General features: G+C 56.4%; 1 protein-coding gene across 4 annotated transcripts in view; it reads right to left on the reverse strand.

Moving 5' to 3' along the window:
• PPM1F (protein phosphatase, Mg2+/Mn2+ dependent 1F) overlaps positions 1–15,200 on the reverse strand; it is a 31,109-nt gene extending 15,909 nt beyond the window's left edge. The window contains exons 1-4 of one of the 4 annotated variants that reach the window (XM_055322858.1): positions 14,324–14,802; positions 13,937–14,123; positions 8,242–8,488; positions 3,735–3,877 (exon numbers count right to left, since the gene is read on the reverse strand). In XM_055322858.1, the coding sequence (XP_055178833.1) occupies positions 3,735–3,877; positions 8,242–8,438 (340 nt within the window). In that variant the 5' untranslated portion in view covers positions 8,439–8,488; positions 13,937–14,123; positions 14,324–14,802. Of the gene's footprint in view, positions 1–3,734; positions 3,878–8,241; positions 8,489–13,896; positions 14,213–14,323; positions 14,803–15,157 lie in introns of those variants that run through there. The other 3 variants (XM_055322859.1, XM_055322857.1, XM_055322860.1) reach the window with 3 other exon arrangements.
• Between the last annotated feature and the right edge of the window lie 2,684 nt (positions 15,201–17,884).

Here is a 17,884-nt window from a genome sequence, read left to right on the forward strand (position 1 = left end):
CACTGCGCCACCCAGGGATCCCAGGAAAAACATTAAGAAAAAAATGCAATGGGAAAAGAACAGAAAATCCCACATACAGTTTGATCACAAGGACATGAAAAAGCCTTCAACTGTTTGGATCCAGAAAATAAAAGGCAAGAAAAGCGTACAATCGAAATGTCAGCAGTGGGTGTCTGCAGGTGGTGGTTCTACAGGTGATTTGTTTTTTTCAGAATACTTTTTTGGTGCTTTCTCAACTTTCTGTGACAAGTGTGAGCCCCAGATGATGGTTTCAAAATATGTCCATAAATTCTCTGATGGTTGACTGGGAGCCCAGTTCTCTCTCTTGAGCATGGGCCTTAGCGACCAGCTCCTAATAAACAGAATGCAATGGAAGTGACCATGAGCTGCTTCCTAAGAGGCGCTACGGCTCCCATCTTACACATTCTCTCTTCCTCCCTGTCTGTCTCTGTCTCTCTCTCCATCTCCCTGGTGAATCACTGGCCCTGAGGGAAGCCAGCTGCCATGGTGTAAGGACATACACGTAGCCCTGTGAAGGGTCCACATGATGAGGGAGTGAAGCCTCGTGCCAACAGCCAAGTGACTGAAACCCTTGGAAATGGAAGCTCTGCCCCACTGGCCACAGGCTCATGACCATGGTCTTGGGAGACCCTGGGCCAGAACCACCAGCTCGGCCGCTCCCAAATTCCAGACCCACAGAAACCATGCAATAAGAAATGTTTGTTTTAAGCCATTAAATTTTGGGGGGCATTTGTTATGCAACAACAGGTAATAGCCCCTAAAACACACACGCACACAAATCCCAAATCCTACCTAAACCTGCCTTCTAAAGAAAAGATTAACAAGGAACAGGTCCCAAGGAATGCTTAGGTGGCAAGCCTCGGAGACTCAGGTCATCTCCACATACTAAACCCTCCTGGGAATCGTGGTGGCCCAGGTGTATGAGGCAGGTACGGGTGCGTCAGGCCAGGCATCAGAGGGGGATTCAAGGGCAGACCCCCAGGAGAGCTGCAAGCCACACTGGAAGGACTTGCGGGGGTGGAAGGGAGGTATTGAAAAAGGAAGAGCTCTGGCCCGAAGGTGGAGGCCACAGAACGAAAAGAGAAGGGCAGAGGCCAGGGGAGGCAGAGAGGGTCTGTGAGCACAAGAGGCCACGGCAAGACACGTGTGAGGGAATCCACGCATCAAGGCGGAGGTACTAGTGTCTGGAACTGGCCACTGTCACCGCATCTGGGACACAGGTGCCCATCAGGGGTTTGGCAAGAGGTGGGGGACCAGCAGGGCCGGCCCAGGGGGCTGTGGGTACAGGAAGGCTAGGCTCGGGGACGACAGGTCCACACGCACTTGGCTCAGTGAACTCCTGTCAACCGGTCGGAGGCCCCTCGCTCAGCTGGGCTGTGCCACGGCCTCCGCAGCCCCCTCCTTCCCTTGGCTCTGGATGGCTGGGCTCAGATGACCATGTGGCAGGGCTCCTTCCCTCTCCCTCTGGGCTCCGCTTCTATCAGGCCTGAGACACCCAGGGAGGCACAGGGACCAGGTACTCTCTTGCCTTAGGTTTGTGCTACCGTTCCTGCCAACATGTTTGAACCTGAATTTCAGCTTGTGCAAAGGCAATCATGCCGACGATAAGCGATGGATAAGCAACGGGAGGCGCAGCTCGGCCTCCTGATGCCGCAGCAGGAGCCGCCTGGGCCTCATCCTGGCGCCCACAGGACCGGCTCACTGGAGGGGCCCCGCTGGCGTTTCGGCCTGACCCAGCCACACACGGCTCTTTGTCATACCACTGCCCTTGAGCAGTGGTGCTTCTAACACGTGCCGTGATGCCAATTTTGCAAGAAGGGCTTCGAGACGACAGACCTTACTGCGTGCTGCTCCGGTGACAGGGATGGCTGACCCAGGCCAGCCCACGCCGCACGGAGGGCGGGGGCAGGCTGTGACTTCCTCCCCGCGGGGCCCAGCCTCTTCCCGGGCCTGGGAGCCCCCACGTGGACTGCCCCGGGGCCTGCCGCCAGCAGGTGGCGCTGGGTTCCCGCCGGGACTCTGGGGTGGGGCCCTCCCTTTGTGGGGCGGGAGCCTGCAGGCTTTGCTGAGGACAATGGCTCCCTGTCACTGGGGCCTCGCCACCTCCCAGGCAGGAATGCGAGGCCCGCAGCGGCATGGAATGTGGGCAGGAAGCCACGGAAAAGGCAGGGGACACAGATGGGAACTCAGCACTGGCTGAAGTGAGGGGCCCGTGAGGCTTTGTCTTCTTTCTCTGCGTCTCCCACCCCCACCCCCCTTGCTTTGCCCTCAGTGCTCGCACTAATGCTAAGCTTCAAGTCACACAGATAACAAATATGGGACAAGACGCAAGTAATCATAAGCGATATATAAGAGGACCGGATCAACAAACTCTATGGCAGTCCGTCCCCCAACCCCATGCAGGAGTTTGCTTTTCACGGTTTCGGGTACAGGCCGTCGACTGCGGTCTGGAAAGGGGACCATCCTCCTGATGTACTGTCAGAGGTCAGTGGTAGCCTAACCCTACACTGTAACCCTCCGTCCTTACCTCCCTTCATCTTATCACGTGGGCATCTTACCATCTCCGTCATCACCAGCAGGGTGAGAACGGTACACTAAGATACTTAGAGGACGGCCACCTTCGTAGGACTCTCATTACAGCATGTTTTACTGTTCTATTTTAGTAACAGATATTGTTCATCTCTTACTGTGCTTCGTTTAGAAATTAAAGTTTGTCATAGGTATGTGTGTATAGGAAAAAATGCAGTATATAGAGGATTTGGTATGATCTGCAGCTTCAGGCATCCCCTGGGGGGTCCTGAAATGTATCCCCCTAGGGCAGCTTGGATGTGGGGGGCGCCCAGCGGTGTAGCGCCACCTTCAGCCCAGGGCATGATCCTGGAGACCGGGGATCGAGTCCCACGTCGGGCTCCCTGCATGGAGCTTGCTTCTCCCTCTGCCTGTGTCTCTGCCTCTCTCTCTCTCTGTGTGTCTCTCATGAATAAATAAATAAAATCTTAAAAAAAAAAAAAAAAGAAATGTACCCCTCTCAGATGAGGGGGGCTAATGTATTAGGAAAGTGAAAGAAAGACACGCAACATAAGAGTCCTTTTTTTGATGAGGTTCACTGCCCACTCTGGGTCCCCCTGGCTGTGCGGGGTGGCCCATGGTGCGCCCCACTAACCAGTGTCCTAGGAGGAGGCAGACCGACAGGCCCACCCCAAGCTAGCTCTCACAGATGCTGCCGCGTCTCCACCTGACGGGGTCCCAAGTTGGATCAGCCGAGGCAATAGGCCCAAATGCTGGCATTTTCTCCCAGCTGGACCCGAGGCCGGCCCCAGGAGCCGCTCACATGTCACTGCCTGGCTCCCACCCCACCCTGGGGCAACGTCAGCTGAGACAGAAGAGCAAGTGGGCGACGGACTTACCACGTCAGCTTCCTCCCATGTAGAACGGAAAAGCATTATTCATCCCCTGGCTGCTTCTGAAGCTCAGGGAGATGGCTGCCACGCTCCCCCTGCCGACCTGACGCTGCTACAAGTGCCTTCTCTGCATCCTGACTCTGCCACTGCCGCCTGCTGCCCGCGACCGCCCTTCCACCAGCAAAAACGGGAAAAGCAGCGGCGCCCACTTGAGCCCTGAACTCTCGCAAACTGGCACTTCCGCCGCCTGTCCCTTGTCTGGCTAGTGTGTCACCTGCTAGGCCTCCAGGCCAGGGAGGGAAGAGAACTCACAGGTCACAGGGGCCTTCTCTTCCTCATCGTCATCTTCTTCCTCCTCCTGCCTGGGCAACTTCCTGAATTCAGAAAGGTCCATCTGTAGCAGCTGGGAAACTGCCTTGTGGGCCAGAGATGCAGCAAGTGGAGGTGGAGCGCTCCTGGGGACAGGAACAAGAAGTGAAGGGGGGCTGGCACGGCCCCAAATGCTCCACATGGAGCCCTCCTCTCCACTCAGGGAGGCCCTTCCAGAGGGAGTGACGGCCGCTTGCACCACAACGTGCAGCAACAAGGAGCAGGCCGGCCTCTGAGCCCTGGGGAGCTGGATGGGACATCCACTTGATGCCCCTTACCAGGTCCCGAGCTACACCAAACATGAGTGGGGGCTGCCGGGGGGAGAAGAGGGGGCTAGGCCCGGGGGCCAGGTAGCACAAACTGCCCAGTACCCAGCCTGATGACAGCTTCTGGTCACCAATACTGGCTAGGGACCTCTAGTGTTTCAGGAGTCTTACGGGTTGAACTGTGTCCCCCAAAGTTCATATATTGAAGTTCCAACTGCCAGTGCCTTCGAATGTGACCTGACTTAGATACAATTAGGGACACCCGGGTGGCTCAGTGGTTGAGCATCTGCCTTCGGCTCAGGGCATGATCCCGGATCCAGGGATCGAGTCCCACATCAGGCTCCCTGCGAGGAGCCTGCTTCTTCCTCTGTGTCTCTGCCGCTCTCTGTCTCTCATGAATAAATAAATAAAATCTTAAAAAAAAAAAAAACAGATGCAATTAGAGTGAGGTCTTACTGGACTAGGGTGGGTCCCTAATCCCGTAACACTGGTGTCCTTCCTTATAAAAAGGGGACATTCAGACACAGATACACACAGCGAGAACTCTAGAAGATGGAGGCAGATGCTGGGAGAAATGAGCCAGAAATCACCAGAAGGAATCAGCCCAACTGACACCCTGATCTTGGATTTCCAGCCTCCAAAACGCTGAGACAATATATTTTTTTAAGAGGCTTGGTCTACATGCGCCGTGTCCATAGAAAACCTCCCCTGGCTTTTGCGCATAAGGAGCCCATCCCAGGGACGCCTGGATGGCTCAGTGGTTGAGCGTCTGCCTTTGGCTCAGTGCGTGATTCTAGAGTCCTGGGATCGAGTCCCGCGTCGGGCTCCCGGCATGGAGCCTGCTTCTCCCTCTGCCTGTGTCTCTGCCTCTCTCTCTGTCTCTGTCTCTGTCTCTGTGTCTCTCATGAATAAATAAAATCTTAAAAAAAAAAAAAAGGAGCCCATCCCATTGGTGGCCCTGTATGTCTAGACATATCCCAACCCCGGAATCTGCCTCCCCATCAGTGGAAACCCTTCATAGGCCAGAGGATGTGTGTTCACCCTTGTGTGTCTGTCCTTGAGGGCTGGGGGCCAACACCCAGGGTAGCCAGTGATTCTCTGCTGGGCAGACACACCTGGCTTTTTCCCTCAAGGGCAAGGACCTCCCAACAGCTACGTAAATGGGTCCACTTCCCTTTGGGGGATAGGCATCCATGGTGTGTCTATAGATAGTCTTAGGAATCTACTGGGATGGATTTATGATTTTTTTAAAATGAGAAGGTGACTCAGGGGAGAGGCCTCTGGAACTACCTTTGAAAAACAACCAGCCGAGACATGAGAAATGAGTTCCCCTGCCATTTGGGGATTTCCTGCTAACTACTGGGTTTTCCTTTTTCACAGCAGGGAGAAGGGGCACTGTTCCCTTTGCTCCTGGGGAGGTGGTGCTGTGGCTTCCTGCAGGCCTGCAAAGGCCACCGGGGCAGGGAAGCAGCTTCCGGCCCTGGGGACACAGACAATGCCTGGACTCAGGCCACAGGCCTTGCTTCCTGGATGCACCCTCCCACCCCATCCAGGGGTCCCCCTCCCCCCTGCCTCTGCACACTCTCCAGGCACACAGGCCCTGCAGTGGTCAGGGATCCTAAAGACTCTAGAAGATGCTTCAGTGAACAGAAAGTGTGTGCAAGGCCCAGGTACCCAGCAAATACTCCAGTCCCACCTGCTTTGGGGTTTTCAAGCTTGCAGTCTAGCTGCAGAGATGAAAATGAAGAGGAATAATTATAGTGTAAGGTGTGCACTGTCTGGGTACCTGAGGTGAGACACGGAACTGCTGACAACAAGGGGGAAGACAGGATGTAAATCACTGCGCCACTGGACTTGGTGATCTGACTTTCCAACAGTCTCATGAAGGACACCATTTACAACCTGAGACAGCGCCATGCACCACCCTGCTTGCGGCCCCTTACCCCCAGGGGCCTACACGCTGCCAGGGGACCAGAAGGGAGGGATGGGAGCACGCCAGGATGCTGCCAGGGGACGTGCTGTGGGGGTGCACCTGACAGACAGAGAATAGACAGCATGTGACCACACGTGTGGTCTGTGTCTGCACAGGGAAGAAATACTAGAAAAGGACAAAAAGAACTGAAAGTAAATCCATTAAGATGAATAGAAAATATATGACTTGCCTGCTCTGCCATCCTGCTAATTAACAGGGTGCCTGTTCCACACCTGAGCCCAGGGCCTGCCACCAGGGCCTCATGGGGCCCCATGTCACCTCCAGCAAGTCCTGCTTTTCTCCTACACGTAGCCTGAGACACTTGCCCTTCAAGTAACAGAAACTCCTCACCCCCCAAGCCCTGCACCCTGCAGACCTGTCTAGTCAGACCCCTGACTTCTCTCTGGGCAAGAGGGCCCGTTACCTGCACCTGCTCCTGCCTGGCTACCCTCCTCTTCCTCACCTCCTTCCATCTCTACTGCCATGGAGCAAAACCAGCCCTACCTTCCGGGATCCTGCACCCTCAGGGTACATCCTTTCTCTGTGCCCTCCCTCCCCCTCCCAGCCACCCACCGATGACCCTCCCAGGCCTGGCCCTATTGCTTGTCCCTTTCCTGATGCTGAGCCTCTAGCCTGGGGCTCTCCTGTTTCCATCCCCAGGTTATTTCCTCTTTATCCCCTGGACATGGCATCTCTGGCACAGCAGGCCGGTGCTCTTGCTCCCCAGGCTCTGGGCTCACATGCAGTGGCAGCAGGGGTACCAACTCTCCCAGGCCTGCATGTCCTCCCACAGCCCCTAAAGCCCCCACAGGAGCCCCAGTGGCTGCAGGTGGGACAGATCCTGTGGCCCCAGGCCCTGAGGGAGGCAGAGCTCCGGGAGTCCTTTGCTCCCCCGCACCCAGCAACTATGGCCAATTCTGCTCCACCGACTCACTTTATGCCACCTGCCTCTAAAATATTTTCTCAAAGTGGAACCAAACCGGCCAGGAACGCCCTCTGTACATGCCACACCCTAAAGGGACACGGTCACTGGGCATGTCGGGAAGGATGCAGGTCAGCTCACACTGACCTTCACACTCCGTGACCTGGGTTCCTACACTGTGCGGGGTGAGCAAGAGTCATGAACTCTGTGGGGTCCTAGCAAGTAGGCTCTTAGGGGGGTGTAGGGATAGAGCTGATCTGCCAAAGAGGAAGCACGCTTGAAGAACACTAAAATGCCAGTATGCTGAGGCTAGGGGCATGTTCCAACTTCAGGGGTGACATAGTGACTAGGGACTGTGGGCCTGGCCCCTGGGGAGGACGAGGTTCACACAGATGCTGCATGGGCCACTAGCCTTTACTGTCTATTGCTTTCTTCCTTCAACTCTGCTAAGCTTGTTGCTCTGTCTCAACTCTGCACCTCAGCTGCCTCGCCTGTGACCAGGGACAGCACCATCACCTCTTGGGCCTAGGGGCACTGTGGTCTCTGTGTGAGGCACATGGCCTGGCCCTGCCCCTCCCTGAGGCCTCAGCCAGTCTCTTAACCCACCTGGCCTCTTCCTCCCCATCTGTGAAATGGGACAGAAACAGGATCTACTGCATCTGTTAGAGGTTGAACTGTGCCCTGCTCCCCACCCCCCAAAAGATATGTTGGAGTCCTAACCTGCAGTGGCTCAGAATGTGACCTTATTTGGCATTAGGGTCTTTGCAGGTATAAGATGAGGTCATACTGGAACAGGGTAAGCTCTTAATCCAACAGGACTGGTGTCTTACAAGAGGAGGAGAAGAGACCCAGACAGGGAGGGAAACCCACGGGAAGACACAAACAGGGCAGACACCATGTGATACCGAGGACCAGGCTGCAGAGATGCATCTACAGGCCAAGGAACACCAAGGACTGCTGGCAATACCAGCAGCTGAGAGAAAGGCCTGGAACCAATTCTCCATGGCCTTTGTTTGAGAGAGCACAGCCCTGCTGACATCCTGATCTCTGACTTCCGGCCTCGACAACTACGCGCTAACACATTTCTGTTGTTCCAAGCCGCTGGGCATGTGATACTTTGTGACAGCAGCCCCTGGGAAGGGATGCAGCACTGTCACAGGGATGTAACTGTGGGGCATATTCAGCACAGGGCAGGATGTGGGGGGTAAGCAGCAGCGGCGGTCACCCGCTGGCGTGTGGCACATGCCAAAGCCCTCGCTCCCATCCCCTCCTGGCAGGTACGCTGCCTACCTGTTGCTCAGGAAGCCCATCGCCAGCTCGGTCAGCTCGCCCTCCACCTCCTCCTGGCTCAGCACAGGTCCCGGGAGCTTCCATGGCAAAGGGGGCTCCAGGCTCAGCGGGGCTGGAAAGTCACAGAGGAAGGCGTCCAGGAAGCCTAGGATCTCCTCTGCCATGTGGCTGCTCTGCGGTGGGGCTCCAGAGGCCATGCCCAGACCATGCCGGGGGGTCTCTGCTGGGATTCCAGGCGGTATTCACTCTGAGGAGAGGGAGGGTCAGCAAACATGGGGGATCAGTGTCCCGCTCTTGGGGTAACCATGCCCTCATCCCCACAGTGCTGCATGTGCGGAGCCTTGCTTTCTCTCCTTCAACTCAAGGCATCAAGCAGCAGGTGCCACACCTAGTCCAGGGGCTCAAGACAGAAGGGCAGAGCAACTGGCCTCGCATATAGTTCAGGGGACCCAAGTAAGTGGGAGCACTAACCCTGGTCAGTGTCCTGACACGGGTCCAAGAGGGGCACTTGGGAGCCCAGAGAAGTGGCTTCAAGAGACAGACCTGGGATCAGAAGCCACATGATACCCTGAAGGAGAAGCAACAGAGAAAGAAGGCACGTTCCTGGTAGAGGATGGCTGGCAGGTCAAAGGCGGGCAGGAGCGGGGACACGAGGGCCAGACCATCGAGGCAGGAAAACACAGCAGGTAAAGAAAGGGGTTCAACCTGACTCTGGGACCTTGGCAGCCAGAAGGTGGGGTAGTGATGCCACCAGGTCTGTGAGCCAAGAGGGGAGAAGGGACATCTGTCAAGGAGAAAAAAAAAGGGGGGGGCCTGGATGGTGCCAGGGTTGGCCCTGTGATGTCTTGGATGTGGGCAGGAAGGGGAATAGGAAGGGGCCCCAGAGGCTGCAGGGCATGACGCCTGGCTGCTCCCTGGGTGGGAGAGAAGCCGGGAGCTGGGGACATCTGCGATGTGCCTCTCCAACAGGAAGAGTCCTGGGCCTCCTGAGCTCCAGCTGAAGGAGACCCACCAGGGACAGCCCAGTCACTGACCCCACTCCCCCTGAGCACTGGCTCCCATCTCTCAGGCTCTTCTGCCCTCATCCTCAGGAAGGCCACAGGCTTACGAGCTGCCAGGCCCTTCGCATTGCCTGTAACGACCCTGGGAGCCAGGTCAAGCCCTCATTTCAGAGGGAACGCCGAAGCTCGGAGAGGGCAGCCCTTTGACTGCGAATGGCTGATGGGGTCTACGAGGGATTCTGGAGCCCACGCTCCTCACCATCCCACCCAGCTCTTCTCCCACGAGGGCCTCACTCGCACTCGCTCCTGCCCCATCCTTCTCCTGGGCCTCCAGCTCCTCTCCCCGAGGTCCAGACCTCCACGCATGGCCAGCCCCTCCTCTTCCCTCACCTTGCCCCCCCGCCCTGAGTTCATGGGCCAGAGAAGGCCTGTCGGTCAGCCTCCTGCATGGCCTGCCTGGCCTCCCGCTTCTCATGCTCAGGCCTCCAGACCCAAATGGTCCCAGGGCATCTCTCTCCTGGCACATACCCTGTCTCCTTCGCTCTGTAGGCCCCACTTCCTACTCCACGCCCTGGTGTGCCTCCTCCCCAGCCACCAACCCCAAGCACAGGCCCATCTCACCCATTCCCCTCTGGTTGGTGCCTGCTGAGGTGGTGGAAGCTGAGCCTTCCTTCCCAGGGCTGGGGCACCCCTAAGGTCCCCATAACGTCCCTCTAGGCAGCCTGCTTTGGGAACGGTAACAGATTGACTGGAGAGTCCAAGCAGCACCCCAAGTTCCAGGAGGAGAATGTGAGGAGCAATTTGGCGGTCCAGTCCCTCCCCAAAGCCTTCCAGCTTCTGAGGAGTACATGCAGGGAGAAGGCATGGGAGAGGCTCTTCTGGAATTCTTCATGCCTACAAAGGTTACCAAAGGTAACCACAAAGGGCAGCTGTGGACAGGGGTTGGAAATTGGAGGCTGAAGGGACCTGAAACCGAGAGGAGGTGTGAGAGCCCACCCAGCACCCCCAGAAGAGCACACCCATTGGCTTGGCTGTCCTCATCAAGAGCCACTAACTCTCTTTAAAAGGCACCTGGGTGGCTCAGTGGTTGAGCGTCTGCCTTTGGCTCAGGGCGTGATCCTGGGATCTGGGATCCAGTCCCATATCAGACTCCTTGCAGACTCCTGCTTCTCCCTCTGCCTGTGTCTCTGCCTCTCTCTCTCTCATGAATAAATAAATAAAATCTTAAAAAAGAAAAAAAGCCACTAACAGCACAAGTCTTGTGGGAGAATAAAGAGAAAAAACACAAGAGCCCAGGGTGAAGGGGAGAGGGGAAGTTAAATGTCTAACCTGGGAAGGACCTGCAGGGACAAGGCGGGTAAATGGGAAAAACACAAAACCTCTCTCTTTTGGAGACCTCTCAAAAGTTGACTTTTTAAAGGAGACACAGGAAGAATATAGAAATCAGGGCACTTACGACGGAGGGTTACGGGGACGGATTTAAAATCCTTGCTATCTTCCACATTTACTTGTAAGTAGGAGTAAATACAATGCAGCCCCAGGTTACAAAAGACAACGGGTAAAAAGCTACAGAGAGTAAAATAAAGGGGCAGAAATCAGGACAAGAGCAGGCCGGACAACCGTATCATAACCACAAGGGTAAGACTTTGTGAAATGGGGAGATCAGAGAAGGCTGGGAGCCCGTGGGGGGGGGGGCGGTGAGGGTCACCTGGGGAGAAGGCAGGCTGCTGTGAGCTGTGGAGCCAGAGAACCAAGCCGGGAGTGGGGGGTGGGGGACAAGAAGACGGCGTGACTCTCCCAGCAGGCTCCGACACCCTTCGGCAGAGAAGGAGGCCAAGCCACCTCCTTCCCTTGCCAACAGCTCTGGCCTGTTGCTTGAGGAGAGAAATGTGAGTGATGCAGAGCTGCCCTCATGCAACGGCCGTGGGCGGGAAAGGCCTGGCTCCCTGCAGGCCCAGAAACCAGGGTCTAGTACATCACTAAGACCTAGACGAGAGGAGAGCTTGCTCACGCATCTCCCCAGACGCACAGGAGGGCCCTAGTCGGAGAAACCCTGCCCCACAGCGTAAAGCACAGAATGCAAGACCCTCCACCTGCGACATCACTTGCTGGTGGCATGTGCTCAACATCGTGGAATGCAGGTACCTCCTTCGGATGCTGTTTCCTGTGCCTGGAGCTCCCTCCCCCCGAGTCTGCCCCTTTCCTTGGGGATCAGAGTCCCCCTCTCTGCACTGCCTCGGTGCTCTGCCCTGTGCCCACTGCCCCTAGCCCAGGCCTGGATGGCAGCCTGTGTGTGACAAGCCTGCTGCGTAGGGCCAGGGGAGGGGGCGAGCGCGGGCAGGCACTGTGGGCCTGACAGTGCTTGTGTGCATGCTGGGCCTGCAGTTGCCAGGGTGCGGGCTGGCTTATTTGCAGGGCCTGCACCAGCTGCCCTCCTTTGCTAGACAGGCAGGTGGCCCAGAGCCATCCTGCCTGCTGAGGACCAACCGGGCTTGTTTCTGCATCACCTGGCTGAGGCGAGGGACAGGGAGAGGAGCCGGGACCTGGCTTTCCTTCTTGGGGGCCCAGCTGGCATAAAAGACAAGAGTAATTTCCCTCCTTGGCCTTCTTTTTTTTTTTTTTTTCAACAAACTGAATCTGTGATATTTGCCATACAGATATGAGCAAAACAATCCCTGCTCCCAGGAGCCCGGGACCTACAGATAGAGGCACGAAGAGGGTAGGAGAGATTCCTAAGGCAAAGGGGGCCCCGGAGACAGTCCCAGTACCATGAGGGACAGGGGACCGTGCTGTGCTCCTGAGTTCTTGCAGGCCTGCCTGGGGCAGACAGAGTCTCCGTGGTCGGCCGGGAGAAAGCAGGACAAGGTGGGGCAGATGAGGCAGGGCTGGTGCAGGGTGTCCCGACTGGAAGCAGGGGTGAGGGGTCCTGGGGAGAGGGACTCAGTCGGATGTGAGTCTGTGCAAGTCATCAAGGACCGGGGGTGGGCATGGGAGGAACACTGGGCTGCCTGCCTTGACCAGACTGGCCAACATGGCCCACAGCCGGGTCCTCCTGGCTCCCAGAATGCAGCTGCTCTGCACGGCTCATCAGCTGGCAGCCACGGAGGATATAATCATGGCACTGCCAGCTAACACCCGCCAGGGGCCCGGCTGCCTGCGCCAATGACACACTTCCTGCATCTCCTCTTTCCACCTCCCAGCAACCCGTTGTCACTATCCCCAGGTGGGGGCTGCGGGGGGGGGGGTGCGGTGCGGCAAAAGACCCGTGCAGTTTGTTCAAAGTCCCTCAGTGGGGTTCACTTTGGGGAGTCTGATGGTGGAGCCTTGGCTCTACACTGCAACAGAAACCCTGCCCATCCTTCACTGGTCACCAGCCTGGGGAGTCAGTCTCTCGTGACCTCTTCTTTCATCTCTCTGCCCATCACCCTGTTGCAGCGCCTCATCTCCATGCTCCTATGCCTTGCCTCGTGGCATCCCATGTTGCCCCCCCCCCCCAAGACCTCTCTGAGCTAAGCTCTGCTGAAACTGTCACAACCCTGGAGTCCAGCACACTGTCTTCCATGTGCTAGACCCCTAAGAAAAAAATATTTATTTTCTTCTAGTTTGTCAGTTTTGACTCATAAGCTCAACAAATGCATATTTGTACCACTGCTCTTTTCTTGATCTTTAAAAAAGATTCATTTATGCATCTTAAGAGAGACAGCGCACGCATGTGAGCACACGCATGTGAGCACGGGCAGGGAGAGGAGGAGAATCCTCAAGTAGCCTCCCCGCTGAGCGCAGAGCCTGACCCACAGGGTTCAGGGCTCCATCATGACCCAAGCAAAATCCAGAGTTGGCCGCCTAACCGACTGAACCACCCAAGGGCCCCAACTGCCTCTGCCGAGAGGTATGGACAAATACTTGTTCGGAGTCCTGCTTGACCTGGGAACCCAGGCGTAAAGCAAAAAACAGCAATTCTTAAGAAAGGAAACTGCATCATCGTTATAACCGTATTGCCTTCCTTATTAAAAATGTTTCTGTAAACGGAGGATCTTATTTCTTTATTCATAAGTAACCCCTGGGAAGAATATGGTGTAAGTTTTCCAGATCTTTTTCTACACACGTATCTTTCTTCTTTTTAAAATATTTATGTAAAATACATGTGACATACGATTTATCATTCTGTCCATTTTTCAGTCTCCAGTTCTGTGGTATGAAGCACGTTCACACTGTTGTGCAAACAGCCCGTTTTAGGAGCTTACTTTCTCACTAGATACCACACTCCCCAAGTCAGGAAGCCACCCCTGTCCTCTGAGGCATTAGCACAGCCCTTTGCGCCTGGTGGCTGGCAAGGGTGATGGCAGAGGGAAGAGGCTGGCCGCCTCCTGCCACTGCCAGTGGGGGGTATGGGCTGTGATAAGCAGCCTGAGGCCTGGCACCTTCAAGAGGAAGTGAAGATAGTCTGTGGAAGACTGATCAGAGGAGAAAGCTTTTACAGACAGGGGTGGCCTCAGGCAATATCGCAAAGGAATTCTACAAATGTACTTGTAAGCGGCTTTACAGCTTCCAAAGTGGTATTCAAAGTGGTATTTGCACAACCCTTCTGAGAGGTACGAGCTCTTAGCTCACATTGCAGACGCAGAGATAGGCTTGGGGAGGGTAAGGAACCCACCTAACGTCCCACAGGTAGGAAATGGCAAAGCCAGACTCACATGAGGTCTTCTCAAGCCTTTGGTACTTCCAGCTTGGTGGTGGGAGGAAAAGAATGAGATTTGACAACAGGCCAGATACGGGCATAGAGGCCAGAAGAGAGGCGCCGAGGTGGCCGCGGTTGGTTGAGCGTGCAAGTCTTGGTTTGCGCTGGAATCGTGATCTCCGGGTTGTGAGGCTGATTGAGCCCTGGGGTGGAGCCCAGAGTGCAGGGCTCAGCGGGGAGCCCGCTGGGGTTTCTCTCTCCCTCTGCCCCCTCCCCTCTGAAATAAATAAATCTTAAAAAAAAAAAAAAAAAAAAAAAAAGGCCAGCAGTGAGCTAGAGAGGACCTCAGAGGCTGGCCTTACATTCTATCTCCCAGGGTGGGAGTACAGCTCAGCCCACAGACCTGCTCCAGGAAATCCCACAAGGACGAGTGTCACCGGGGCCAAGTGTGCTGCTGGGTGGAGGCTGGGGGGAGGAGTCCCTCACCATCAACTAGTCCCGGCTACTGTGAGGCCCTGCATTAAAATCCCTACAGTCAGGTGCCAGTTTTCCCTATTGCACAGAGGCTAAGGGGCTTGCCGGGGCCACAGAGCCTCCAGCGGTGGAGTCACCTCCGGCCCGAGATCTCCAGCTCACACCTAAGGCTGAAGCTGCGGCAGCCCAAGCACTGGCCTTAACTACATCGCCCGCTTGCAATCACTTGGAGGAGGAGGGGGCCACGCGGGGCACGGGCCGTGGGTCGGGGCACGTGGGCAGAGATGTGGCCCCGCAAAGGTGCAGGCGCCGGTGGGGCAGGGGCGGGGGCAGGGCAGCGGCCGGCCCGGAGGCTCCGGCACGGGGGCTCGGCCGCGGGCCACCCAGGGCCCGTCACCCCTCAGCATCCCTGCCTCGCCTGCTCGGTGCCCACCTGGCTGCGGCGTGGCCACACCCCCGCCGGCCCAGGGCCCCCCGGTTCTGCACCCTGGCCGCCCCGGCCCTCCGATTCTCTGCCTCGGGTCCCCCAGGCCCCCCACTGCGCCCTCCGCTCCTCGGCCACCCCCCTCGGCCGCGGAGCCCCCCGGGTCTTTCCGTCTCGGCCTCCTTGCCCCCCGGCCCCCCTGCTCCGCTGCCCCCGGGTCCTCGGCGCCCCGCTTCACCGCTGCACGCCTCAGGTGCCCACCGGAGCCGCACTCCAGCGCGGCGGGCCCCCGGCCCCGCGCCCCGGGCCTCCCCGCCCCCGGGCCCCCCAGGCCCTCACCTGCTACTCCGCCGCTCGGACCCCGCGAGCCGCTCCCGGCCGGCCCCGCCCACTTCCCGTCCCCCGCCGCCGGGCTCCGCGCAGGCGCAGGCGAGCGGCGGGCGGGCGGGGTCGGGCCTCTGCTGCCCCCTGGCGGCCGCTCGCCCGGCGGTTACAGGCGGGGAAGAGCCGCGCGGGCCCCCTGGCTCCGGGAGCACGACGCTCGCGGCGGACTGACGGCCTCAGTTCTCGAGCCGTGGGGTGGGGGGTGGGGGGGGCCGGGGAAGCAGCCCCTACCGCGCCGCGGCCCGACCCCCGCAGCAGGCGCCGCGGGCAGCCGGTGAGCGCCGAGCGGGGATGCAGGCCCAGGCCCGGGGCCCGGCTGCCCGGAGCGGTTGTGTGGGTTCCCATTGCCATTATGACAACTACCGCAAACGTATACAAATTGATGATTTGCAGTTCTGGGGGTCAGAAGCCCGCAAGGGCGCAATGGGCTGTAGGTTAAGTGTCAGTTAAAAAAAAAAAAAAAAAAGCAGGAACAGATGAGTCCTGGAGCTGCCACCTCTCTGGCTACCACCTCTGGTTCCCTGTTCTTTTTTTTTTTTTTCTTTTAAATTTTTATTTATTTATTTATTTGTTTGTTTGTTTGTTTATTTATTTATTTATTTTTCGAATTTTTATTTATTTATGATAGTCACACAGAGAGAGAGAGAGAGAGAGGCAGAGACATAGGCAGAGGGAGAAGCAGGCTCCATGCACCGGGAGCCCGACGTGGGATTCGATCCCGAGTCCCCAAGATCGCGCCCTGGGCCAAAGGCAGGCGCCAAACCGCTGCGCCACCCAGGGATCCCAAGATTTTATTTATTTATTCATCAGAGAGACAGAGACAGGCAGAGACACAGGCAGGGGGAGAAGCAGGCCCCATGAAGGAGCCCGACGGGGGACTCGATCCCTGGTCTCCAGGATCACGCCCTGGGCAGAAGGCAGATGCTCTGCCGCTGAGCCCCCTAGGCGTCCCTCCCTGTTCCATTTTCAAAGACCCTTGTGATGACATTGGGCTGCCCAGATGATATGGATAATCTCAGTATTTTCAAGTTAGATGATGGGGTGCCGGGCTGGCTTAGTGGGATGGGCATCAGACTCTTAGTTTTGGCTCAGGTCACGATCTAGGGGTCCTGGGATCAAGCCCCATGTGGGGCTCCTCAATTACCTGGGAGTCTGCTGGAGATTCTCTCACTCTGCCTCTGGCTCACCTCCCACACACCCATGGGCTTTCTCTTTCTCTCAGATGGATAAGTATAACCAAAAAAAAAAAAAAAAAAAGTTAGGGGCATCTGGGTGGCTCAGGTCATGATCCCAGGGTCCTGAATCGAGCCCTACATCAGGCTCCCTGCTTAGAGGGGGAGCCTGCTTCTCCCTCTCCCTCTGCCACTTTCTCTGCTCATTCTCTCACTCTCCCTCTCTCAAATAAATAAAATCTTTAAAAAGTTAGATGATGTGAAATCTACATTTTGTCTGCAACCCTGATTTTCCTTTGCCATGTAATCTAACACAAGTTCCAGAGATGAAGTCATGGACATCTTTGGAAGGGACATTTTTCTGCCACCCATGAAAATGTTTCCTTTTAAAGCTGGAAGAAATAAATGAACTTTTAGATCAAGGATGTTTTAATATCTGTATTAATATATTCATCTTTATATCAACACAGTCATACGATAAAATTTTTTTGAATTTTAAAACATTTTTATGGAAGAAGGGACCTTGAAAGTCGTACTGCAGCCCTACCTCCTTGACTTTCAGGTCCACGTATGGGCCTGTCCTTTCCAGGAATCACGGTCTCTGGGGCGCTTTGCTAACAGGAGGGATTCAGGGAAGCAAGAAACCTTGGAGAACTAGCAGTTGACTGATGTGAAAGGAAACCATTTTGGGTAGGGGTGAGCCTGGCAGGCAGGCGGTGTCTAGGGAGAGAAAGCAGGGTAGGGAGGGATGCTGGCTCATGCCTTTCTCCTATTTACACCTTCCTGGATCCTATAACCCACCCCTGTCAGTGTGGTGACCCCAAGCAAGGCCTGAGGTTACTTCTTATAACTTGTCCTACTTTGGACATGTTCCTTGGCTCATCTGAGCCTGTTTCCTTACCAGAAAGATGGGAACCGGAGCAACCAACCTATCTCATGGGGTCGTTGTGAGATCCTGCATCTGTGTTTCTCAAGTCTGGCAGCAGAATGAGGATGAAGTTTGAGAACCACGGCACAGGTGAAGGGGTGGTTGGGACGATCTCCTGCGCCGGGAAGGGGGGTGCCCATGAAAGCTGGTACACCAGCAGGCCTCTTCAGCGCAGGCCCTCGTTAGACTCTTTGAAGCACCGAGTCCACTGAAGGTCGGTGGCTTAGAGATGACAGCGAAGCGAGGCACTGCCACTGGCCAGGAGCTGGCCCCTTAGGGGGCACTAGGCCAAGCCACTGCTTGTGAGATTACTGTGCCCTGTGGCTTGTCAACCCCACCCTGTCTGCATTCCAACACGCCTCAGCTTCTGGCTCTTGGCTTTCACCCTCATGAAAAGAATCTTTCAAGTCACTCACCCCACCCAGCCGCCGATGTTGGGCCCCGCTTCTCTTACCAGACCGCTGCTGGCGTAGACCATTAGACCACATGGATTTCCCAAAGCGTTCTGCCTGGGTTCTCCCCCTGCCCCCTCCAACTGAACCCTCTCCTGGTCCCCTAATATCCATTATTCTGGAACCCCAC

The sequence above is a fragment of the Nyctereutes procyonoides genome, unplaced genomic scaffold, assembly GCF_905146905.1.
Source record: "Nyctereutes procyonoides isolate TBG_1078 unplaced genomic scaffold, NYPRO_anot_genome, whole genome shotgun sequence".
NCBI lineage: Eukaryota > Metazoa > Chordata > Mammalia > Carnivora > Canidae > Nyctereutes > Nyctereutes procyonoides.